The sequence below is a fragment of the Fringilla coelebs genome, assembly GCF_963513975.1.
Source record: "Fringilla coelebs genome assembly, chromosome: 20".
Taxonomy (NCBI): Eukaryota; Metazoa; Chordata; class Aves; order Passeriformes; family Fringillidae; genus Fringilla; species Fringilla coelebs.
Genome location: NC_140046.1, coordinates 1,550,440 through 1,576,611, shown reverse-complemented (window position 1 = coordinate 1,576,611; position 26,172 = coordinate 1,550,440). Strand labels below are relative to the sequence as shown.

At 56.1% G+C, this 26,172-nt stretch overlaps 1 protein-coding gene across 1 annotated transcript; it reads left to right on the top strand.

Moving 5' to 3' along the window:
* Window positions 1-21,866: 21,866 nt before the first annotated feature.
* Window positions 21,867-25,750, top strand: LHX1 (LIM homeobox 1; the record flags this gene model as incomplete). The annotated part of the gene is made up of 5 exons (XM_084218991.1): window positions 21,867-22,036; window positions 23,305-23,531; window positions 23,876-24,153; window positions 24,818-24,983; window positions 25,371-25,750. The coding sequence occupies 5 exons, from the start codon at window positions 21,867-21,869 to the stop codon at window positions 25,748-25,750; spliced, it is 1,221 nt and encodes a 406-aa protein (XP_084075117.1).
* Window positions 25,751-26,172: the final 422 nt, after the last annotated feature.

Genomic DNA, 26,172 nt, shown 5'->3' with positions numbered 1-26,172 from the left:
CTATGGGTGGAATAATAATTTAGGCCAGTTTTTTTGTTTCCAGCACCAACCTTCTGCCAAACTCCTCCGTTCCCAACTTCCCCAGGCTGGCACTGGCACATCCTCGGGAAACCAGCCAAGCCCAAACCTTCAGGGAGCAGGGTCTCTGCTCACTGGGGCTTTCTGTGCTGTGACATGCAGGGCTGGTGCAGTAGCTGCTGCTCAGCACTTTAATGGCACGGTAATTCTTCATTATTTGTAGTACAGGCCAGGGCTGGGGGCTCTGTGGGGTGGCATGGAGTGGGTGCAGCCCTCACCCCATGGCCTCCCCCTGACCCTGCACAGCCTCCCCATGAGCTCCCACGGGCCAGGAGGGTTTGTCCTGCTCCATCCCAGCTGCAGGTGTGGGGGCACCTTGAGGGTGGCACCCCCTGAGCCAGGGCGGTGGCAGCGGCAGGGGAAGGGCTGAGGACAAAGCCCAGCCCTGCTCCTGCTCCTGCATCCCTCCCTCCTGCCCGTCCTGCAGGGCCTCCCCCTGCCCTAATGAGGCCTGAAAAGCCTCTGCTTACATTTTTAATTCCATATCTGTGTCTAACTGCTGATGCTAAACTCCGATCCCACAGCTTCTGAGGGCAATGCGATCCACATGTTAATATTTTAAGCCAGCCACTAATATTTTTATGTGGGAAATTGAGATTTTCTACGGTTGCTGGATGAGCAGGCCATTTCTCCACGCTGGAGTAGGAAAACTGTAGCTGGGGAAAACATTATTATCCATATTTGTATTTCTCATGGCTGGGAGGGATGGCCATGGCCTGGCCTGTCACTCGTCCAGCTGCCCCGGTGTCACTGGGGTGGCATCAAAGTGGGGCTTGATTTATTTATGCTCTAGGAAAGTGGCCATTTCTCCTCAGAGCCATCTTTGAATGCTTTGTGTTTTTAAATACCCAAGAGCAGAAAGCTATTTATAAAACTCAGGTTCCTTTTGACAGGCACAAACGGAGAGGATGCTTTGGCCAGGGATGCCACAGACCTGGGGAAAAATCAAAGTGAAAATAAGAGGAACTCCAAAGAGGAACTCCACACGGAGATATTTTTTCCTCAATCACAATTTTTCAGCTTTTTAAGAAACAAAAGCTGTGGGTGTTCAGTAAACTGGAACTTACAGTGCTGGAGGAGCCAGGAGATAGAGGTGGCTTTCTTGGGGCTCCCCGGACACCAGGTGCCATGACAAAACATTTTAGGATAAGAACTTACGGAAATTCTCCTTGGCCTCATTGTGCTGCCAAACACTGGAAGTGTTGTTGGGCTTTGGGCACGTTGGAGATGGAGGAGGACAGAAATGCAGGCAGAGTCTGGGCAGCAGCGCAGCGCGGGGCTCGTGTGGGATGCTATGGATTACTGTGAGAGAACCTGCCAGGCCCACATCATTGCTCCAGACAAGTCCATGATGCAAATTGGCAGCCAAAGCACTGAGCAGTCAATACAGATTAGAATTAAGCCTCTCCTCGTGCCCAGAGCAGGGCCTGCATTGATCCGGCCCCGGCGCCGGGAGCCTGCGCCCTGCCCGGGGCTGGGGAGGGAGCAGAGCCCAGCTGGGACAGGGCTGTGCTTCCCTCCTGCTGCTGCCCAGCCCAGCTCCCCGCAGCCTCCCCAGCCAGGCAGGCACTGGTGGTGCCACTTTTGACAAAAAGGCACCTTAGAGACGGCGGGCAGGGTGGCACAGAGGGCCCGCGCCGTGCTTGAGCTCAGGGCAAAGATTAAACTCACGTCTGACCCTGGCCTGCCCTGGGGCTCTCCAGCTGGGCCAGAGCTGGCAGAAGCACCCACCAGGATTTTCCTGTCCTCCCTCAGTGTTTCCACTCACACCCTGCTCTGCCTTTTCCCCCAGTGATCACGGCCGTGGGATTTTTGCCTTTTTCACAGAAGGGGGGACAGGGTTTGCTCCTGCAGAACCCCAGGAGGGTGCTTGGAGGGTGGCCATGCATTGCTGCCAGCACGGGAAGGGTTTGCAGGAGGAGCATTCACCTTCCTCAGGGACCAGCCCCTGTCTAAGCAATGCCCATTCCAGGGGGGTCCATTCCCAGCCAGCCCATCGGGCAACTTGGCTCACCAAAAACTGCTGGGATGCTCAACAATAATGAGCACATTGTTAAAAATCGAAGCTTGTGCCTCAAAATTTGTCTGAGAGAATGAAAGGTGCTTTTTGTGGGGCCCCTCAGTTCCTGTGGGTGCTTTGCCTGGCTCTGATTTCAGCTGCAGTTCAGAATTTTCCTCTTCCCACTCTGCCAGCAAAGGCACCCAGCACTGCCCAGCCTGCATTAGGTGCCACCAAAAATGAAATCAGTCAGTGTTTGGTGTTTGTGGGAGCACAGCCTCCAGCCCTGTTTGTTTAGCAGGGAGGTAAAGGGATTGGCTTTAATGGTTTCTGTGGGGGATGTGGGGTGTCCTGGCCAGCCGTGATAGCAGACTTCCTCGTGCTGCAGAATTACCCCAGAAATGCAAATATCTCTATCAGTCAGGATCCAGAGCAGCAAACCCAGAGCCCCGAGTGACCCCCAGCCCTCCTGCTCACAATCTCGACCTCTGGGGCATTTTCTTCTCCAAATAATTTATTAGATAGAGGCTGCACAAAATAATCTGTCTTTGTTTTTTCCCATTTGCCTTCTCATGCAAATGAATTCCCACGAACTTTTAGTTTCTTTATTTCCCAATTATCATGCAAAACTCATCTCTCTGAACTGTATCTCCTCCATTTTTTTCCTTCTCCCCGAGGAAATTCCGTCTGTTATGGCCAAGGGCAGAGCTGTTCCTGCACAAGGCCACAAGCCATTCTCACTGCAGGGGGGTCTGTGGGGTGGGGAGCTCTCAGCCCCTGCTCACTGAGAAAACAGGGCTCAAAGACTTCCAAAAATGTCTACAAAGACAGGGAGCCCACAGGAGCCAGGTCAGGTCCAGCCTAAAAGCCAGATTAAGTTTCAGAGCTGAGCTTGGTGAAACATCTGGGCTTAACCCAGTGGGAACAGGGTATTGGGGCTCTGGCAGAGCTGGGTTTAATTTACAGACTGAGGTCCTGGACACCCTGTGGTGTCCTTGCTCTTCCCCACTCAGCATCAGCCTTGCAACTAACCTGAAACTTGATTTTCTCAGCCCAGAATTGCAGCCAGGGAGCCTCATCCCCTTTGTGGGGGTCTGTGTGTGCTATAACTTGTGGGTGTCGCTGAAAGTTTGGGGGTGAAAATAGAAAATACCAAATTCCTGTTTCTTTCCTGGTTCATTAAAACAATCCATATTACGGTTTTTAGCAGGGTTTATTCCCCATGAGGTATTCTTGTTGCTTGAGACTGGAAGCTCCTGGTTTCCATAGAACGACAGAATGGTTTGGGTTGGAAGGGACCCCAAAGATCTTCTCATCCCAGCCCCCCTGCTTGCCTTTGCTCAGGATTATTCCATGCTGGAGCAGCAGCCTGGCTGCCCTGCCTGCCCTCCCGCTGGTCCTGCTTTCCCCATTCCCCCCCTCTGGGAATCAGCTACCTGGATAGGGCAGGAAAAGGTGGGAAAAGCCCCCAAGCAGCAAAACTGTGCATGTAGAGCTAAACCTTGGGAGAGCCCCCGGCAGCAGGGTGGCCTTTGTTCCTCTCCCTCGCCCCGCAGAGCCTCCCCTCTCCCCGCCAGCCTTTGAATTTTTATGCCGGTGCCTTTCTTTGCATTGACCAGAGTTTATCACATATCTCTGGTTGGGATCCTGCCTAGCTTAGCATAAGACAAAAATGGGGAGGGGAGGGGGGAAATCGGCTGAATAATAGGACGGATTTGTAGCAGCTGAGGATTTGCATTCAAATGTTCGCCAGCCTCCTCTGAGCTCGAGTTTTATCATGTCTTTACAGCCAACAGCTTGTTTATGAATAAAAAATGTGGCATGGAACCAGAGGAGTGAGTTGTCTTTGTTTTGTCAAGTGTGCTGAGACAAAATGCTCGCTCCTCACAAGTCTTCACTTCACACAAGTCTGGTGGGACGGGGGCAGCTGGCCACGGGCTGCTACCTGCGCGTTGCCATGGCCGGGGGCGCCCGGGCACCCTCCATATGCATGAGCCCGTGTGGGACCCGCCAGGCACAGCAGCCCCTGCTTTGACAGGCAGCCACTTTATTAACTCATTAAGCTCATCTTGTTCCTTTAAATGCGGTATAATTACAAATAAAGCTGTCACACTTTGTTTGCAGTTATATCATTTAGCTAAGTGCCGCTGCGACCTGGGCTGCGGGAGGGAGGGAGGGGAGAGCCGGGGCTGCCGCCGAGGGAGAGCCAGCAAAGTCTGGGGGTGTCCTTGGTGTGGCTTTGGCAGGCCTGGCTCGGGGTCTGGGGGCCAAGGGAGGGTGAGGTGGCACCAAAGGCTCTGGTTGTGAGGGCACTGGGAGCACCCATCCATCTATCCATTATCCGTCTATCCATCCGTCCGTCCATCCACACATCCACCCACCCATCCATCCACCCATCCACACATCCATCCACCCATTCACACATCCATCCACCCATCCACACATCCATCCATCCACCCATCCATCCATCCCTCAATCCATTCATCATCCATCCATCCCTCAATCCATTCATCATCCATCCATCCATCTATCCATCCATCCGTCCATCCATCCATCCATCCATCCATCCATCCATCCATCCATCATCCATCCATCCATCCATCCATCCATCCATCCATCCATCCATCATCCATCCATCCATCCATCCATCCATCCATCCATCCATCCCCAGGGGCTCGGCTCTGCCTCCCCTGGAGCTGCAGGATGAGGCTCTGCACCCACAGAAACTCAGGCTGGTATTTCCCCAAGGCCTGAGCAAATCAGTGCCTGATTAAGGCCCCAAAAGCCCTTGGGCTGCTGCACAATCCTGCTGGGATGGCATTAAAATGTGATGGGATGGCCCCGCTGGCTGATTTGTTCCTGGAGGAAGAGCCCCTTTGGAGGGAAGAGCCCCTTTGGAGCTGGAGTGGAATCTGCATTCCCAGGGTGTCCACTTGGGATGGAGCCCAGCAGGGAGTGTGGCACAGGCTGCCAGGGGAAGTGGCACAGAGGGACAGGGAGTGTGGCACAGCCCTGGCATGTCCCACTCACTCCCTCGTGGCACAGCTGCCCTTCCTTGGGCACGGCTGGGACGAAACCTGCCCTCATCCCAGTGGCACCAGCGAGGTCCAGCTCTGGCTGGGACACGTCCTGGGGACAGGGATGGCATTTGTCACCCAGCACACACAGGCTGCAGTAAGAGCAGCTCCTTTCAGAGCCCTCCCAGGGAAACAATGGGCTGCGAGTCATTTTGTTCTTCCTGCAGAAACTCCTCCAAGGCCGTGTCCTAGATTTAGCCCAGGCTCTGCTAAGGCTGGGAGAGATAAGTCCCAGATTGTACTGCTGTGCCCAACAGACTGGTTACACCGTGCTCGATGACACTTCAGCCCCGTTGTCATGACCCCATATAATCCAGCATCCTGGACCATCTGACACACATTTACACTTAACATTTTGTTAGAGACTCTATAAATGAGATCTCTTTGACCTTCAATCCTTGGCTAATTGCTAGTTTCATGTACAAGACCAGCCTAATTTTACGTGATAATTACCTGGAAGTGGCGATACATATGGCATTGCATGTTTGAAATGTCAGAACTGGAAAAATATCAAGTGGCTGGAGTCTTAGGCAAATGGAGGGAGTGGAAGGGTCAGAACAATATACTTTAGTGCTCAGCTGATGGAGGAGCACCATATATCACTGCAATCCCCAGTAAAGAGGAGCCATCCAGAATAAATCCTGTGCATAATGTTTGCTGAAGGGGCTGTATGGGCACAGGGATGCTGAGGCTGTCATAAAACAAAAATAAGAGATGTTGAATTTGCAGGCATTTAAGTCATTTCCTCAGGTTGTTTCTTTTCACCAAGGAATCCCCACTCGGGATTATTGTCAAATATTCCTGAATTTCTCACACCCTGTTGGTGCAATCTGATCACCTCCCACCCGGTAAGGGGTCAGAAGCCACAGTGAGCCAGAGCTGAGCTCACATTTGGGGGCTGCTTGAGGGACGTTTGTGCCATTTTGGGCAATCCCAAGGGAAAAAAGACCTTTTTGCTGCTGGCAGGGGGGGGCCCTGGGCATTACCTGGCTGAGCAGTGCCTGGTGAGGAGGGTTGGGGTGGTGGGGAGCAGCAGGTGGCAGCACCCCAAAACCATCCAGCCCTTGCAGGACCCACCTGGAGCAGCAGCAGTGCCCCAGGTCCTCCCTGGCTGCTCTGCCTTGCTGGAAATGGGATTATTCCTCTTGTTTGCTTACTGGGGTGTAACCACCAAGCAATGTCATGTCCCTTATTTGGGTTTAATTAATAGCTTGATAAGATTATCATGAATGAAAATAAATTAAAATCACTTCAGTAATTATTTCACTGTAAACATTATTGACAGCACTTCCTAAATACTGTAAACTCTGATTTAAAGCCCTGGTCAGGAGTCCTGGGTCGTGGGATCACTGTGATTAGAGGGGGAGCTGGGACTGGATTATTGAGCACATCCTCTTGGAGGGGCAGGTTTTGAGTCCATTGCTATAAATATATATAATTGTGTGTATGTGTGTGTGTGTTTTATTGACCTTTTTAGCCTGGGAGCTTTCTGATTCCTCTTTAAATGTCTCAGTGATGCTCCTCTTTTATTAAAGTCATGAAAAATACACTTTCAGGTTCTCAGATGTCCCCCCCCAGTTGCTGTTGTCTGACATTTCACAGCCCATTTTTAGACACTCAGTCCTGGTTTTTCCCCATGGGGCTCTGTGCTGGTCCTGCTCCATGCCCAGCCTGGGGAGAGGGATTTTAATATTCCTAAATTCCAGTAAAAGGTGAGGGGATGCAGCTCCATCAGAGCTTCCCCTCTGTGTCTGTCTTGGAGAATTTACAGCTCCTGGAGTTGTGGAAAAAGCAGAGCCACAAATCCTCCTGTGCCTGCCATGGCTTTGTGCTGGGATGGCCTTTGGGGACAAAGAGAGGGCTTTGGGTCCTGAGCCTGGCCCCAAAGCTCTGCAGCTCCTGGAGGGGTGTTGGACTCTTCTGGGGCATCCCAAAAGAATGGGATTTGGGCTGCAGTGTCTTTCCCCATCCCTTTCCATCCTGTACCCTCTCTTGGGCAGTCTGTGATATAAACAGTGAAAATACTGGAAAGGGGCCTCAAACCCTGTGTTTTAATTGTAAATTTAAATTGTGGTTTAAATTAAGGGGTGGGTTTGCAATTAGGGGCAGCGCTAATTGTGTGTCCCCACCCTGTGCAGGGAAGGTTTGTGGGAGCAGGGAATGGACAGCACAAGGACACGGCCCCACACAATCCCTTCCACCAGCACCTCGTGCTTCCCCTCTGCCAGCAAATCCTGTTTGAGACAAACAACAAAACCCAGGGAATTCACAGCACATCTTCTCCCTGTGGTGTCTCAAGCACGGCCTCTGTTTCCCCCAGTTTGGAAGCTAATCCTTTTAAAACCTGTAAATTGGGAAACAGAGCCAGTGTCAGCCCAGACCGGGGCTCCTCCCAGGTGCTGGCCGGGATGGAGCACTGCCCTCCTCCATCCTTCCACACCAGCTGAGAGGTGTTGTTTGTCGGATGATAAAATGGTAACCAGCAGATGAAACGGGTCGGTGACAGTTTCAGTGCAAAAGGTTTAGGAGAACAGGAGGTGTTTGAACTTCAGCCTCCCTGATCCCCTCGGGCTGTGTGCACACCCCCAGCTCTCTGAGCAGCTAATCCCACATTTCCCTCCTCCCTGGGGTGAGGGGCTGGGGCTGTCCTGGCAGCCCGGTGGTGACCCCTGGGTGCCAAAGGCTCTCGGGGAAATGCCAGCAGCAGGGACTGCCCTGGCTTTGTTTGCCTGGAAATCGGCAGAGAGTGGCGTGTGAGGGAAGGGCCCTGTGCTCTCCCTGCCCACCAGCCCTTCCTGGGGTCTGGCAGTGCCACTGCTGTCCCAGGGCACCTGCAGGGGCACCTGCTGGCAGTGGGGCTGGCTGTGGGCTCTGCTCATGACTTTGCCATGAAGTGCTGCCGCTGCTGACTCGGAGCTTCACTCCTGGCTCAGGCTGCCAGCTCATTTTGGGCTCACAGGACCACACAATCCTCAGGGCTGGAGAAGACCTCCAAGATCACCAAGTCCAACCTTTGGCCAACCCCACATGCCCACTAAACCACATCACAGAGTGTGATTTTTGGTCAGCTCCAGGCTGCCTTTCCTGTCCTGGCTGCCCAGAGCTGGGCTGGGTGGCCCTGGGGGGGGAGCCCAGCGTGCCCAGTGTGCCCAGCAGGGCTGCCAGGGGAGCTGCCAGGTGCTGCCTCCCGGGCTCTCCCTAAAACCTGCATCATATTTTGTGCTGACTTAGTACAACGTGGATAGTTGTACTTTCCAAGTAGCTGGCAACCCTTAATCAATGTTAATTGGTTCTAATTAGCATATGTTAATTAATGATATTTACTACAAATTAAAGGTATGAGTGCTCCCAGAGGGTTTCCTGTTCATCCAATTAGTGCCAATTAGTTGCAATTAACACGTGTAAATGAGATGCCATTGAACCCAAAACAAACAGCAGAGTCTGCTGTACTGGCTGGCAGTTGAACTTGAGCAGGAGAGGGGAGAGGGGCTGCACAGGGCCCTTAAATACCTGCAAGGTCTCTAACATCTATTTAAGCTCTCTTATTAGGGCTCGTTTTGTCTCTCACTCCGGGGGCAGTGAGTTGGAGGAAAGTTGATCTGGATAAAAGCCTTGGCAGAGTGGGGGGCTGTGGGTTTGTGTCCTGTGGGGCTGGTTTGGGACCAGTCCCAGCTGTGTGTGCCCTGCATGGGCAGGGGGCTGTGCAGGGACTCCACAGATGCTGCAGTGCAGCTGTGGCACAGGAGGAGCCCACAGGTCCCCAGGATCCAACCTGCTCCCCAATCTCCAGCTCCACCACCCCAAGGGGCACTGCCAGGGTTGCTCTGCCGGGTTTTGTGGCTTGGAGGGAAACACATCCACCAAAGTTTCCTGCCCTGGGCCCTGGTTGCACAGGCAGCCTGGCAGGAGGCAGAACAAATTGTCATAATTGTGTTTAATTAAAAAGCGTAAATGGATTATCTTCAGGTAAGGATGATTTATTTCACTAATCAGTGTGATCACGGGCAATGTGCAGTCTGGAGCTGGAAATCATTGGGGGGAAATGGGGAATTCCTTTTCCCATCACTCCCAAAGCGTGGCAGGGTTTTAGCACAAAATCCCTCCCAGAGAGAGGGGCCAAGCTGGGAGCTGCATCCCCAGGGCTGTCCTGGCTGCCCTCTCCCACTCTGCATTATTCTTTTCCCCTGGTTTTGTGTTTTCAGATGAAAACAGCTGCCTGGGCCCTTTGTGCCACATCCCCTGGGTTTGGGGCAGGTCCTGTGGGCACACAGCCCCTCAGTCTGCAGAGGCCAGGGCTGGGGAGGGCAGCCCTGGCTGGGACAGAGCTGGCAGTGCCACCCCAGCTGTCCCTGCAGCGTGGGGGACACAGGTGGGACACTGAGCCCAGGGCCAGGCACCATCAGCACCAAACGAGCATAATTAATTGACCATCTGCTTGGAAAGCAGGAATGAGGCAGCGCTGGGCTGTGGCTGCCACGTCGGGAGCCTCCAGGACAGCCCTGGAAGGTGGGAGCTTTGGGCACTGGGGTCTCACCCCGCCATCCTGAGCTGCCCCTTGGGCTTCTGCCACTGCTCTCTGGTTTGGGAGCTGGGGATGCTCCAGGGAGGAGGCAGAGCCTGGAGCTGGGCTTTGTCAGGGATTGAAGCCCAAGGGAAGGTGCCAAGCAGCCCCCCAGAAGTGTCTCTGCAGCCCCCAGCCCCACCTGAGCGCAGAACAACTCCCCTGTTGTGGCTGTGTGTTTGGGGAATTATTTGAAACCATCACAACATGAGCTGGGAAATAAGGAAAACCACCTGTGGTGTTTTCTGTTATTCCTAAGAAAATTCTCCTTGTGTTTAATAGGTGATGTTTAATAAAAATGAAAATGAGCTTATCCTGAGCAGGCATGCACGCCAAAAGCTGGCATTTAAATTAGAAATTATGATTTAATAACTTGTCAAGAAACTCACCAATGTAACAGCGTGATAATTATTGAAAAGAGGCTTCATAAATACTGGAATGCCATGATCCAGGGTGAGAACTGAGCTGGGAAAAGCTGGGTGAGCTCTGCTGGGACTGGGACTGGGCTGCAGCCCCCTGGCCCTCACTAGGACAAGGCTCTTGGTAAAGTCCTGACAACAAAAATTGTGAAAAATGAAATTTCCTGATAGACTTGGGAGGTCAGGATTGGTCCCTTGCACCCCTGGAGCCTCCTCTGCAGCCTGGGCTGATTTGCTGGGGAAATTCTCTTTGGTGAGGCCTTATTGTGTGAATCATGGCCCATCTCCTAATTTAAGCAAAATGTTCACTTAAGGACTTCTTAATATATATTTGAAATTACAGTCCTGCCTTCCTGTTGGTCGATTGTGGCTCTCAGTGGGAAGGCCATTACTTCTGCCATGGTTTACAAAGCAGTTCAGGAGAAATCTGAGGCATAAATATTGAAGTATTGTAATAGATAATTCCGGGGATTTGGATGTGACAGACCCCTTGGCACAAGGCTGGGCTGGCAGGAAGGAGTGAAAAACCCAAACAAAAGCAAGTGGCAGGCTCAGCTTTGGGGTTCTGGTCCAGCTCCACAACCCAGAGGTTCCCAATTCCTTGCTCAATTTTTCCTTACAATTCCCGTCCTGGAGGAAACTCTTGGGGATGAGTAAAAAGAGGGAAGGAAAAATAACAAGCTATGAAAGTGATGGGGAAAGATTGCTCTCCTGTTTCCTCTAAACCGGTAAAATGTCAAGGAAAAACTTTCACACAGATTTTTCCAGTATTTTTCAGTGGCAAATACATTTCCTTGGAGAAATTCCAGGTCATTCTGTGACTAAATAGTGAGTCTGCTTATTATTCTGTCTGCCTCTCCAGGACTTCTATTTTTTATTATTTTTTTAAGTGAAAACAACTCGAGGAAGAGCGAGAGGGAAAATCTCTTTGCCACTAAAACCAAATAGCTGCATTTGGCAGAAACGGGACCGGCCTGGGCTGGGGAGGGAAGCGAACCCTCAGTTGGTCATTTTGAATTGTAAAACGACCGATACGAGGTCGCATCATTAAAAGAGGTGTTGCTGTGGGGCGGAGGCCGGCGGGCCGGGCTGGTGGCACTCCCCCCGCCGTGTCCCCTCCTCCCCGGCAGTTTGTCGCCGGCCCTGCCGCATCCCGCAGCTCCCGCGGGCGCGGCGCTGCCGGGGTTAAAGCGGGGTCAGGCCGAGCATCCCCGGGACGCCGCTCCCGCCGGCCCAGGTGAGAGGGGCTGGGGCCGGGAGCCTTCCCAGAGCCTCGGCCGAGCGGAGATGGATGGAGAACAACTGCGCCTTTGAAGGGTGACAGTTTGAAGGGATCCCTTTGAAGGGATCCATCACCGGGCACCGGCCCCAGGGAGCCCCGGGAGCCCCTCCCGGAACGGGGCCGGGCCGGGCGGGCGCTGCCCCTCCTGCGGGGCGCAGGGCGGTGCTGGGTCACCCTGTCCTGTGGCCGCTGTGTGTGACACCCCCTGCGCCCCCCAAACACCTCCCTGGCTCCCGGAGCCCCCCCCAGCAGGGACGGCTTTCCCTGGAATTCAGGAAATCTGGGATTGCAGCCCCATCCAAGGGGTTATCCCACCATGGGGGGTGGGTTTCTCCCCCTGCCTTTGCCCCTCTCTGCTGGGCCTTTGGTCCTTCTCCAGCCCCAAAGTTCTGGTGGGCTCCAGCTCACAGACCACCCTGAGCTGGGAGTCATGGAACAATGGGAATGATGGAATCCAGCTCCCCGAGTTTGCTGCAGGCTGCTGGGCCTGGGTGGATTTGCCCCTGCAGATTCACAGCCCAAGGCTGAGCTGCTTTCAGCTGGGGGCTGACTGGCAGTGGGCACAGCCCTTTTTCACTAAACCCCCCAAAATGGGGCTGCCCTCCCTGCTGTGGCATTCCCAACTTTTCCCTGGCCAGGGAGGGGACAGAGGATGGAGAGGCATCTTCCCCGTGGGTTTAAGGAGGACTCCCCAGCCCCCGGGCGTGGAGTTCAGTGGGTGCTGAAAGGCCTGGCCCTGAATTTCCACAGCAATTGGATGATTTCCCACTGAGTTCAAAACCACTCATTCCTGGGTTTGGGGCCAGAGGGTTCTGTGCCTTGCGTGGTATTTCCCATAACAAAGGAGAAAGCAAAGAAAAGGAAAGGAGGGGAGAAAAAATTGAGGAAAAAAAATGAGGAATGGTGAAATGAAGTTGTGCTCATTCAGCTCTCTCCGATGCCCAGATCTCTGTCATTAATATTAAGCAATGCCTGACAATAGCACTCTGCATTTTCCAAAAGAATAACTATCAGCCTGGTAAACAAACCTGGGGACGCACAGAATTCCGCAGGATGGCTCATCTACAGAGGCTTTATGATAAATGTAACAAGGCAACAGCCAGGGAAAAAAAATATTATAAAAAAAATTAAAATGTAGAGAATTGACATTTGGAATTGAGCTGGGATGTGCCAGAGCCTTATCAGCAAGGGGGGGCACCTGCAGCCCTCCCCAAACCCCAAGCCAGGCTCATTGAGATGCAGTTATTCACGTGTGCAGTAAATTCCAATTATGTTTACAGATGTCTGCTTAACATTTATGGAAAAGGAACCTCAGCATGGCTGAAATATCCTTATAAGGGTTTGGACCAGGCTTTTTTTTTTTTTTTTTACCATCACCAATTTAATTATATTTTGCAGATTTATGAAAAAAAAAATAACTTCCAGCTGAGCTCTCTGATAGAAGGTTTAACATCTAATGCATATATTTGGTTGTATGACCATTTCAGAGTTGTTTTAACTGTAATTTTTTTGTTTTCATATTAACTCAGGAGTTTTGTTGATTTTTTTTAAATGCACAAAAAAGGCAGCAACGTATCAGGGCAGTGAAAGATGAGCAGGTTTTCATGTGGCTTCCCGCTGTAGGTAATTTTTTTCTTTATCTTGGAATTTCTTCCCTGCCCAGGGACTCCTTCACCTGGGCAGACCCCACACTGAGCACTCCCCTCCAAAGGTGCATTTCCCAGTTCTAGTGGTAATGTGGATTTCCTGATTCTCACAGGAATAAGAAAAATGTGAATTTTCAAGTGACAAGTGGTTCTCCCTTTCCTGCCCCGGGTCTGGGCTCTTGGAGGAGCTGCCTGGCCCAGCCTCACGCCCTTCCCTGGTATGAGCTGGGGGAATCCCCAAGGAGAAGGGTTATTTTCTGTTCATTCTAGAATTATAACACCTCCCTTTCCAAACATTTTTCCTCTTCTTTTCCCCTAAATTCTGAACACTCACGGGTTATTTCAGCTCGTGAGCAGCAGCCTGGTTCCACAGATGTGGGGACAATGTGTGTCCAGAGGGGCACCAAGCACTGGCACAGCCCTGGGGCGCCCAAGACTGGGGTTTCTACAAAACCCTGAAGGGTCTGGGTGTTTGATTGGTGCCCACCTCCTCTGCTTTTCCTCTCCTGCAGGAAGGGTTTGTTTGAGTGGGCACCTCGGTGGTTGTGTGGGGGCAGAGCAGGGATTGTGTGCAGAGCCTGGAGCTGCTCCTGTGCCCCTCGCCTTGGGCACAGAGCTGCTGGGAGAGCCACGGGGGCAGGAAACTCCTCCCTTCCTGAGCTCTGGAGCTGCTGCTCTGGCTCTAAGGAGAGCTGGTAGCAGGGAATAACCTCTGGGTGAGTTTTATTCCCAGCTGATAGCAGGGAATGACCTTGGGGTGAGTTTGGGTCGGTCAGGGAGTGCACAGGTGATCCATGGCTTGGGGATCCATCAGGGACTCCACAAACCCAGGCTGGCATGAGGACAAACGCCCATCCCTGAGGTCAGGGGACCCTTTGGGATGTCCCAGAAGGATGTCAGGCCAAGGGCAGCAGGTTCAGGGTCTGGGGTGCTGCTTGGGCAGGGCTCTGTGTCCCTGGTCCTGGCACAGCAGGAGTTAATGAGGGATTGCAGAGAGGGGGAGCAGGAAGATGAGGCTGTGGGGAGAGAAACTTATTTGATCTGAGGGCGTATGTGGAATAAATACAGCAGATTCTAAAAAGCAGTTTTGTTTATTAGCACACCCTTAAGGAAATAAATTGTACATCATTAGGAGCAGGCTCCTCAGCAGCCACTGCTGCTGTTATTAATGCATTTATCTAATAACCACGCCGGCTCCTCTCAGCCATTCCTTCTGCAACCTTACAGGCTTTACAAATATTGACTAATTACAGCCATGTAGATTTTATTTCCACGACTGAAAAAGCCCCACTGGAAGGGAATTCTGCAGACTCGCTTTCTGAGCCTGAAGTTCCCATTCTCATGTGTAGGGACATCACCAGCACAGACATCCCAGCTCCTGCAGCCACTTGTCCTCGGTGGAAATGGTGACATTTCCCAGGCAGGGGGAAGGCACTTGGTGGATCTGTTCCCCAGGGTTTGGGGAAACAAGGTTTAACTGTTTGCATGGGAAAATCTCCAGTGCCGTCAGGGTGATGCTGGTTTGGGGGTGGATGTTCTGAAGAGAGGAGAGGACAGGAGCACCCTGGGGCTGGGCTGGCACGGAGCTCCTGGGCCCCAGAGTTTGGTGGCAGGCTGTGAAGAGCCAGGATGGATTTTTTTACAATATTATTTGTTTTTTAAGTGCTTCTGAGTATGGAGGGTCGGCCCTTGGTAGTGCCAGCGTGGGACTCTGTCCTGTGTGGGGACTTGCCCTGGGGCACAGCGGTGCCAGCAGGATCCCCGTGGGGATAGAGCTCACCCCCTGGAAAAATTAGCTGGAACTAGGGAAATTTCACATTCTAGACCAGAATGATTTGGGTTTTTTCATCCTGAGCACGGAATACTGATGCATCTCAGGGGTGTGGGATTGTGGCTGTGTGTGCCACGTCCCCACCGTGGCGTTGAGAGGAGCTGTGTGCACGTCAGCCACGCTTGGAGCATCACTCAGGGAGCAGGGGAAGGAAACAGCAGCTCTGAACGTGCCTGTGGAGGCACCAGGAGCCGGGAACCCTGCTGGGCTCCACTGCACTGACCCAGCTGCCCGACTGGGCTGTGGGGAGAAGGAAGGGCAGGCTGGCCAGAGCCTCCACAGCCTCTCAGATCCTTTAAAATAGAAAATTGTATAAATAGGACATGATCTAGCACAGTAACAAATGACAGAATCTATAGATAGCAGATTAGTCAGGACTGAGCTGGCAGACACAAACACAGCCAGGAGCTCTGCATCCCCTGTGAGGGGAGCCTGGGGCTGAGGTACCTGGCCCAGGTGATGCTGGGCCCAGCTCTGCCCCTGCATTTTTCTGGCACAGTCCTGTTTGCTGGGATTTCAGTTATTTTCCCCAAACGTTCTGCATGACAGTGATGTCAGCACCAAAACCTGACATTCTGCTGATGACAAAAACCCTTCTGTGTTGAGAATCCTTGTCTTCAGCTCTTGAGAAGGACTGTGATGCAGCAGCCCTTCTTCCTTACGGGCACGGAGGGCAGTGCCAGTGCCGGGCACTGTGTGCTCCTTTCTTAGCAGGAGGAGCTGCTCCTGGCGGGAAGGGAGCACTGCCCACTCTCAGAAAGAGCAGAAACGAGGAATTTGGCCAGGGTCAGGCAGCAGGTCAGCGGCAGGAGCAGAGGGAGAGCTCTGGGCTCCCCCTTCCCTCCGAACCGGCCGAGGAGCCGCTGCCTCCGCGCGGGATCCGCCCGCGTGTCAGAGAGGGGAGATTGACTCTCACTCCCAGGGAAGTTCAGCCACTGTGAAATTAGTAAATTACACAGGCCCACAGAACTTAGAAAAACAATATAATCCTGGGGGTACTGAAATAATTAATTTCCTAATCAAGTACACCTTGCTTTTTTTAATTTGCAAGTAGCGCTCCGGCGTGATTCCCCATTTCAGCCGCGCCAAGGAAGGAATCTTCTGGGCAGCAGAGCCAGAGGGGCCCGAGGCAGGGGTGAGTCCCCCCGAGTCACCCCAGGGGCTGCGGGCGCTGGGGAGAAGCGGCCTCGGCACAGCAGGACCCCAGCGGGGGCCGGGCGATGCTTTTGGGGGAGGCTGGCTGCGCTCGGGGTCCAGCCCGGGACCTGGCAGGGAAGAGCCGGAGGCGCAGGGCTCCCGCCGGGGTTTGTGCCGGGTTGTCTCCCGCTCTCGCTGCACCCTTGTTTGCTTTAAATCACTTCAAATGCGGAGGCTGTCAGACAAGACAATTAACATGGGGAAGGGGGAAAGTATTACCATCCATTATTTGCCATAACATGAATTTAAGCCGGGAAGTCAAATGATAAAATATGTGGTGAAAAGTGTTGGTGGTGGGAGTGCCTAAATGAGTAATAGCCCTGGGCTTCTGAGCCTTGAACTTAACGTGCTAAGTAAATCCCCGAGGTCAAAAAGTATGAAAATTGTTGCAGCTTGGGGAGATATATTTTAACTTTGGAAAAGGTCCGTGTAGATCCGCTGCCGGGGTCGGGGAGGCAGATGCCGAGCAGCCGCAGCTCCGGGAGTTGGATCGATGGTCGGGGGATGGGTGCTCGTTTTGGGAAAAAAAAAAAAAAAAAAAAAAGAATGAAATACTGACATAAAATCAGGCGAGGAGGTTGTGGGGCGCGCCTCGGCCGGGAGCGCTTTGTGCCGCCGGCAGCGGCTCGGGCCGGTCCCCAGCGCCGCAGCTCCGGTGGCAGCGGCTGCGCCCCCGGGATCCCGGCGGGACCGGGCCGGGCCGGGATCCCGCTCCGCTCCGCCGCGCTCCAACTCTTCCCCTTTAAAACTCCTCCTGCCGCTCGCGCTGACCATGCGGCAGGATTTATGGAGAGAGATGTTTTAGCAGAATCCCCCCGAGTCCCCCATCAGCCCTAAATCCCCAGCCCGCGCTCCCCGGGAGCCCTCCTGACACAGAGCATGCCAAAACAGCTTCGTTTTGCCTATGCATTAGCAATCTATTTTACCTTTTTGACATCTCTCACACATAAAACCGTAAGAGAGAAATAAAATATCTGTCTCTGGGCGAAAATAAAGCTTTGCCTCCCTCCTGATCTATAGGATATAAAATAAAGCCATGGCTTTGATAGTGGCTTTTCCTTAGACCGGAGTTGCTTTTGCACACACGGAGACAATGAAGATGGATGAGCCGGGAGCGGTGCTTCCTCCGGGGGTTCGCTTCACCCTCTTTTTTTATAGCCCCCCCTCGCCCCCTCTACCTCTCCACTTTTCTTTCTTTTCTCTTTTATTCGCCTTTTATCTGCCCTTTACCGAGTGGAGGATCCCGCTCGGCTGTCCCACAGCCGCACCCCCCGCCGGGCTCGGCCCCGGCCCCGCTCCCGGCCGGGTTCGGGGACACCCCCGGCCACCCCCGGCCCTTCCCGGACACCTTCCCGTCAGTCAAAGGCAGAGCCGCACTCCTCGGATTTGTAATTATTTATTAACCGTATTTCCCATAAACAATGCATGAGCTCGGAGTGTAAGCGACAACATTTAGCGACGTGGGCAGAAACCCGGGAGGGCTAATCACGGGGCTGGGGGGCAGGAAAATAAATAAGGAAAAGGAAAATAAATAGAAAAGAAATAAAAGAAAAGAGAAAGGCGAGCGGAGCCGGGGGGCGACAGTGTGGTGTTTACCCTCAGCATCGACCCGAGTGTGGCAGGATAAACTGGGACCTTCTAATACATAATTTAAAGATCTTTTTCTTCTTCTTCTTCTTTTTCCCAAGCTCTTTTAAAACAAACCTGGGGATGGATCCTGTCCAGCTATGGGGTTTATGATGCGGGGATGTTCTAAAGGCTTAATTACATCTGAACTTCAATATTTGGCCAGAGCATTAACCGCATATATATTTAATCAGGCGGAGGCGCTCTTTCTGCGGGGGAAGGTGCTGGGGACGGGGGCAGAGGTGGGACCCCACCTTCGCTGTCCCCCCAAAGCGCCGCCCGGGGTGGCGGAGGGCGGCTCCGAGAGCCGGCCGGGAGAGACGCCGGCCCCGCCCGCGCTGCACCGGGGCGCGGAGGGGTCGGAACGGGAGCTCGGGGCCGCCCCCCCCGTCGGGAACCGGCCCCGAGCCCGCGCGGTGTCCTGGAGAAAGGTTTAAAAGGAGGGAAAAAAGAAAATCAAATTTAAAATGAATGGGGAAAAGGGAAGACTTGGTGCTGTCGGGGGGTGGATGTGGTGGAAGCGTCTGCCAGTGCGTGGGAGGGAAGTTTTTGCCCGGCCGGGGGTGCGGGGATGCTCCACAAGGAACCGCGGTGGGGGCTCGGGGCTTGTGCAGCACCGGCACCCCGTAAAGGAGAGAGAAATCCCATTACTGAGCGCAGCGGTGGCGAAAGGGGATGATAAACAGGGTGATGTTTAACTAAAAAGATGGGAACGACACCCATAAAATGCAAATTTAAACTCGCCTGAAAGGGACGGGGTTTTTTCCTTCGGTATTAGATTTAAAATGAATTTGAGTTTGGGTTTGTTTGGCGGTTTTGTTTGGAGCTTTTTTTTACTCTTTTATTTTACCTCTCTCTTTATTTGGGTCTCTTTCACTAGTCACTATTTTAGTTACACTCTCTATTTTTTTAAATTTTAAATTTTTTTTTCCTCATATAATTTTCATCTTTTTTAAAAAATCCCTTTTTAAAACATCTGCTGATTTCCCTCTTTCTTTTCTTTCTTTCTTTTCTTTTTTACTCTCTTAATGTCGCTCCTTTCCAGCACTGGAGCCGGCCGGGGTTGCTCTGGAGCATCCTGGCCGCTCCCCGCGGGGCTCGGGTGGGGCTGGGGCCTCGCCCCGGCAACGGACCTGGGCGAATTGCAAAACAGTGAAAAACAAAAAATCCCCCCGTCCCCAGCAGCCGGCCCTCCGAGGGGGCGGCACACGGCGCTGCTGCCGCGGGGGTTTCCCCGCCCCTCGGGCTCCCGGGGGTGCCGCTCGCCCGGCCCCGCGGGGCGCAGGAGGCCGGGGCAGCCCGGGGCTGCCGGGGGTTGATTTTCGGATCCGCTGGAGACAAGCGCGGGCGATTTGGCCTCTCAAACGCCTGCTCTGGGTCGGGATCCCCGCTGGGGGTGAGGCAGAGGGGACGCCCCGCTGTCCCCCTCCTGTCCCGAGCGGGGCTCGGGGGGTTCGGGCGGACAGAGCTCCCTGGGAAACGCAGCGGAGCGGGGGGGATCCCGGAGCCCGCGGGGAGGGGCTGGGCACGGCCTGAGCCCCCCGGCAGCGGGGGGAGAACCAGATGCTTTCGCTAACGCCTGGGAAAGGAGAAAAAAAAAATCGCTGTGAAAAACTGGTGCTTGATGGACGCGAGATGCTCATCGCCTTCCCCTCATTCATCCCCGGCGACACATGGCACCGGGGGCCGCGGGAGCGCTCCCCTGACGGCACCCGCAGCTGTCGCCTTCCCGGGCGGCGGAGCGGGGCCGCCCGCCCGCATGAGAAGCGCCCATGTGCGGGGCACCGGGCGGGGCGAGCCGGGCTCCATTGATCCCCGGCAGCGGCCCCGAGCGAACCGACAGCTGCGCGGGGAGCGCCCGGTGCGCGTCCCGACGGGGGGCGAGGATGATAGCGGGACCCAGCCCGAGGCTTTCAAACACCGGCAGGAGCTCCGAGGCGATGTCCCGGCCCAGGACGGCCCTGGAGCCGCCTCTCCCGGCCCGGGCACGCTCTGCATCCTCGCCGGTCCCGGCTGCCCCCCGCGCGGAACGCGTTTGCTGCTTGCCTTTTTCTTTCTGTCTCCCAATTTATGCCTTCCCCGCTTTTTTTTTTTTTTTTGCTTTTTTTTTTTCCCCTCTCAAGGACGAGGAAAATAGACGTGAAGGAGAGCGAGGGCAGTGGGTCGAGGCGGGGGGATGCTGCGGGCTCCGTCCGGGGCGGGCCTCCGCCATCCCCGCGCCCAGCCGCGGCTCTCGGTGGTGTGAGTAACCCCGGGCACGCTCGGTCCCTTCCATCCGCCGTTCCCCTCCCGGGCTCAGCCCGCTGGGACGGGGAGAGGGGCGGGCTCCGGGGCCGGGAGGGGCCGGGGCTAGGCGGTGACACCTCCCCGGAGCGGTGGCTCCCGACGGGCAGCAAAGCGCGAAGGAAAGAGAAACCTCGTCCCTCCGCACCGCCCCGGTACCGACCGGCCCCTGGAAGGCAAAAGCGAATTAATTTTTATTTACCAAAAAAAGACAAAATAGAGAAGGTACATGGCGGTGGCCGGTGCTCCTCGGCCCCGGACGCGCGCTGCGAGCGCCGGTAACGGAACCACGGCGAAGTTAGAGGCGCCTCCGCTGTGCCCTCGGCGGTCGGGTGGCCCCGGGCCCGCCGCCCCCTCCCCACCGGGGCTGCCCCGCCGGACCGTCCCGGGCCGCGCTCCCGGGAAAAGCGGCCCGCCTCGGGGTTCTCCTCGACTCCGCGCCCCGCGGAGACCCCGCGCCCTCGGGGAAGCCGCGGCGAAGCGGAATCTCGTTTGTCGCCGGTGCCTAGCGAGGCGCTCCTCCGGCCGCCGGCGGCCACCGGGTCCCTCTAACGGAGCCGCGACCCCGCGGGGGTGCCAGACCCCACCGAGCGGCCCCGTCTCCTCGTGCGCACCGTGCCCGCGTCCGTGCCCCCTCACACCTACCGGAGCATCGCGCTCGGGGGGCCGGCCCGGGCCGGCCGTCGGTGTGTCGGTCGGTGCGTCTGTCGGTCGGTCGCTCGGCGGGCCGGCGGGCGGAGGCGGCGGTGGCGCCCCGGCGGCTCTATAAAGGGGCGCGGACGCCCCGTCCGGCGGCGGCGCGGCGGGCGCGGGGGGGCGGCGGCGGCGGCGCGGATTGGCCGCGGCGGGCGGTGACGTGGGCGCGCGGTGCATAAGGCTGCGGCGGCGGCGGCGCCGGGACCATGCAGAGCCCCTGCGCGGCCGGACGGCGGGGCCGCCCCTCTGCCCCGCGCCCTCCGCCCGGCCCGCCCGCCCCGGGCCCTGCGCTCCGCCACCGCCGGGCCATGCCACGCCGGGGACACGGGCGGCCGCCGCGGGTAGCGATGCGCGGGGGTAGGTAGGACGGACTGACGGACGGACGGACGGACGGACAGACAGAGCCCGGCGCGACGGTGCCGCCGAGACGTCGAGGGAGAGAGAAGGAGAAGAGAGAGAGAGAGAGAGAAGGAGAGCGAGCGGCGGAGCGAGGAGCGGCGGAGCGTGTCCCCGTCCCCGCGTGTCCCCGTCCCCGCGTCAGGACGCGCAGGGCGATGTCGCCGCGGCAGCAGCCACAGCCCGTCTGACCGCCACCGCCTCTCCATGTCCCGGCTCGTTATTTATTATTATTATTATTATTGTTGTTGTTATTATATTTTTTCCTCCTTTGATTTCTCATTGGGAAAAGCACTTTGACTCCTGACTGCTCTACCTCAGACCTTAGAAAAACTCATCACGCTCGCTTTTTGGCGGTTTTATTTTTAATTTTTTTAATTTTTATTTTTCTGAGCGCCAATCTTTATAGCCGTAATTGTTTTATTGTTACTATTATTATTACTATTATCCGTGTGGTTGGTAGCGGCCGGGATCCTGCGGCTGTGTCGAAGCGCTGGGCAGTGGGGGGTTCTCCTGTGTACCCCTTCTAGGACACTCGAACGAAGATTTTTTCTTCTTCCTCCCTTTCTTTTTATCCTTCTTCACTTCTCCAAGGCTTTTAAAAGATACATACACAAAAACAAGAAAAAAAAAAAGAAAGAAAAAAAAAACTAAACAAAAACCAAACCTTCGCCGGTGTTGTCGTCTTTCTAAAAAAAAAGAATTGTTGTTTTTATTTATTTTTTTTCCTTGATACCTGGGAAACCGCTGCCCCCCTCAGAACTAACCAAAGACAATGGTTCACTGTGCAGGCTGCAAAAGGCCGATCTTGGACCGGTTTTTGTTGAATGTACTGGACAGGGCTTGGCATGTGAAGTGTGTTCAGTGCTGTGAATGTAAATGCAATTTGACAGAGAAATGCTTTTCGCGAGAAGGCAAGCTTTACTGCAAAAACGACTTCTTTCGGTGAGTACCGGCCTCCGCCTGCCCCCGCCGCTCCTCTCCGTTCGTTTTTCACCTCCATTTTTCCCTTTATTTTTGTTGTTTCCCCCGTTGTCAGCGGGACCCACAAGCGCCTCTTCCCTCCCCGTGACACGCGAACATCTCAAACCGCGGCTGCTTCTCCCGGTGATCTCGGAGCGGGAGTCGGGCCCGGGGTCGGGCCCGTTGATGTCGCCGCTCTCCGCGTCTCCCGGCCGAGCTTGAGTTGCCCAAAGTTCCCTCCAAACTATCGACCGGCGGTGCGGGCCGGGCCCGGGCCGCGGGAGCGCGGGCACCGTCCCGGGCCCGGTGCAGCGGAGCGGGGGTGACCCCGCCGGGGCTCCGCCGCCGTGACCCCGGCGTTGTTCCCGGTGCCGCCCGGCGGGGAAGGCGCGGTGCGGGCGCTCCGCTGGCCCAGCGCATCCATGGATGGATGGATGGATGGATGGATGGATGGATGGATGGATGGATGGATGGATGGAGAGGGAAGCGGCGACCGACGCTCGCTCGCCGCCGCTCTTCCCGCGCGTCCCCGGTCCGCTGCGGCGCCGGCATCAATGCTGGGCTCGGAGCGGCCGGGGGTACCGCTGCCCGCCGGGCCCCGCCGCCGCACACCGGCGATAAGGGCAAGGACCGGTTCGGGGCCGGGGAGGCCGCGGAGCCCCCGCCGTACACCGGCACAACGCCCGGCCCGGCCCGGCGGAGCGCGGCCCCGAGCCCCGCCGCCGCTTCTCCCTGGGCACGGGGACGGGCACTGCTCCGAGCTCCACCGCTTCTCCCCGAGAACGGGCCCGGCGCTGCTCCGGCCCCGGTTCCCAGAGCCCCGCGGGGCTGAGCGGGGCACGGGAGGCCTCCGGCCCCGGTGCGGGTCGGGCCCCGCCGTCCCCCGGCTCTCCGCGCCCGCCTTGCCCGCACCGGCGGCTCCTCCGGCCGGAGCGCTACCGAGGCCGGTACCGATGCACAGAACGTGTACAATTCCTGCGAGCTGTTTGTCTGAGCGCCCTTCATGCGGGTGTCGGGGCGCGGGGGCGCCCGGGCCTCGCTGCGCCGGCGTTCGGCGATCCCGAGCGCTGCCCAGGCCGGGTTTGATTTTTATTTTGAAAAGCGGTAATATCGGGAAGAGAGAGCGCTCTGCAGGGTTGCCGTATTTGATTTAATACCGTTTTCCGTGGCCGAGCGGGGTGTGTGGAGGCCGCGGCTCGGGGCCCGCGCTCGGCGGGCGCTGCTGACCGCTGCCCGGCCTCTCCCCGCAGGTGTTTCGGGACCAAGTGCGCGGGCTGTGCCCAGGGCATCTCCCCCAGCGACCTGGTCCGCAGGGCGCGGAGCAAAGTGTTCCACTTGAACTGTTTTACGTGTATGATGTGTAACAAGCAACTCTCCACCGGCGAGGAGCTCTACATCATAGACGAGAACAAGTTTGTCTGCAAAGAAGATTACCTAAATAACAGCAATACTGCCAAAGAAAACAGCCTGCATTCAGGTGAGGGAGCGCGGCCGGGGCGATGAGGGCGGGAATGCGCTCGGCACCCGCTGCTTTTTGGGATGAGACGCTCCTCTCCTTCCTCCTTCTTCTCTTCTTTCTTCTGTCTTCTCCTTTCTGCTCTCTCTCTTTCTCTCTTATCTCTTGTATTCCTCCTCTCTCTTCTCCCTTCACTCTCCTGTCCCTTTCTTTTCCTCTCCTTCTTGTCTCCCTTTTTTTTTCTTCTTCTTCTTCTCCCCTTTTTCATATCCCTCCTTTCTCTTCTCCCCCGGTCCTGCCGCGGCCCGTCCCTCGCGGTCGGTGTTTCCTCCCGGCTGAGCGTGACCCGGGTTTGTTCTCCCCAGCCACCACCGGCAGTGACCCCAGCCTGTCCCCCGACTCTCAAGACCCTTCCCAGGACGACGCCAAGGACTCGGAAAGCGCCAACGTGTCCGACAAGGAGACGGGGAGCAACGAAAACGACGACCAGAACCTGGGGGCCAAGCGGCGGGGACCCCGCACCACCATCAAAGCCAAACAGCTAGAGACTCTGAAAGCCGCCTTCGCGGCCACCCCAAAACCCACCCGGCACATCAGGGAGCAGCTGGCACAGGAGACCGGCCTCAACATGCGGGTCATCCAGGTACCGCCGCCTCCGGACACCGGGCACGGCTCCGGGGGATGCGGAGGCGAGCAGGGGCCGGTGCCCGGCACCCTCCGCACTGCGGGGCCCGGGGAAGCCCCGCCGGCCTTTGAAATCGTTATTACCGAGGCGTCCCGGTGCTTCCCGGTGTTTCCCGGCTCCCCAGCCCCAGCCGGTCGGCGGGGACAGAGCCGCGGGTTTATTCGCCGAAGTCCTAAAGAAGCTGCAAACAGTATCGAAATTAATAACCAGAAATGTGAGGGGTTAATGGGTAAATAAGAATGACAACGCGCTGGAATTATTAAAAGGTTTATAAACCCGCAGCGCTGGGGTAATGGGGGGTTAAAGGACCATTAAAGACGAGGTTAGATTGGAGAGGCTCAGTGTGAGGGTAATTAGCAGTAATCTTGTCAGGGTAATAAGAATTAACTCAATCATTCTTGACCTGCAGTCGGTGGGGAGCGGGGCCGCCGTCACGCGTGGGTTCGGCCGCGCTTGGAGCGCGGCTCGGTGCGCACCGGGCACGAGAGACCGGGAAAAGGGAAAAGCGCAGCCCCGGGATGGAGATGGGATGGAGGGGAAGGGGGGAACGCGATCCCTCTCGGGCTCCCGGGAGCGGGACCCGCGGCTCCCGTGACCGGCGCCTCTCCCGCCGCCCTGCCAGGTGTGGTTCCAGAACCGGCGCTCCAAGGAGCGGCGGATGAAGCAGCTGAGCGCGCTGGGAGCCCGGCGACACGCGTTCTTCCGCAGCCCGCGCAGGATGCGGCCGCTCGTGGACCGGCTGGAGCCCGGCGAGCTCATCCCCAACGGGCCCTTCTCCTTCTACGGAGGTGGGTACCGCTGCCCCGCGCTGCCTCTCTCCGTGCCGGGCTCCCGGGTCGGCTCCAGGCGGCTCTGGCCGCCGCCCCGGGGCCGTTCCGCCCGGTTCCCGCAGCCGGGGGCGGCCGTGGCCGCGCTGCCGGCGGGATCCCGGCGTTCTCCCGCTGTTCCCCCGGTGTTTTCGGGAGCGCCGCTTTGTGTCGGTGTCCCCGCTGCTCGGCGGGAAGGGGGTCCCGGGGCCGCCGGAGCCCGGCCGGCCCGGTCACACGTTTCCCGTCGGGTTCGTGGGTGACACCCCGAGCCCGCCCAGCCGCGCCGCCCTGAGAGCGCGCCCGTGCCGTCCCCGCTCGGGTACCTGCCCGCCTGTTACCGTCCCTCTGTCTCTCTCTGTCCGCCAGATTATCAGAGCGAGTATTACGGCCCTGGAAGCAATTACGATTTCTTCCCGCAAGGACCGCCTTCGTCTCAAGCGCAGACCCCCGTGGATCTCCCGTTCGTGCCCTCCTCGGGGCCGTCAGGGACCCCGCTGGGGGCCATGGACCACCCCCTGCCCGGACATCACCCCTCGAGTGAGGCTCAGCGCTTCACTGACATCATGTCGCACCCCCCGGGAGACTCGCCCAGCCCCGAACCCAACCTGCCCGGGTCCTTGCACTCCATGTCCGCGGAAGTTTTTGGCCCCAGCCCCCCATTTTCGTCGATATCCGTCAACGGTGGTGCTAACTACGGCAATCACTTGTCCCACCCTCCAGAGATGAACGAAGCAGCTGTGTGGTAGCTTTAAACAAACTGGGTCTAAGTAAGTGATGATCATCTAGTCTGCTTATTGTTATGGTGTACAGAAATGAATTCATATAACATCTCTCCCGCCCTAAGACAATTTTACCTTGGGAACGAACTGAATCCAATCGCTCCAAGGCAAGCTTTGCTCTAGACCAGGACAATCTCCATGTTATGGTTGTATCAAACAAGCAAGGGGACTTTTTTGTACCATTGACAAAGAAACTGGGGAAGCTGTACAGTAAAAGTGCTGCCATTCCGTAGGATGGCTGAGTTTGATTACCCTGTTGGATGTCATCCTAAGAGCCACAATCCTTAGAAACTTCTCGTTAAAAAAAAAAAAAAAAAATTAAAAATAATTGAATGAAGGAGAGGTCAAAGAAAAGGGGAAAAAATCGTCAAGAACTCTCTATAGCGTCC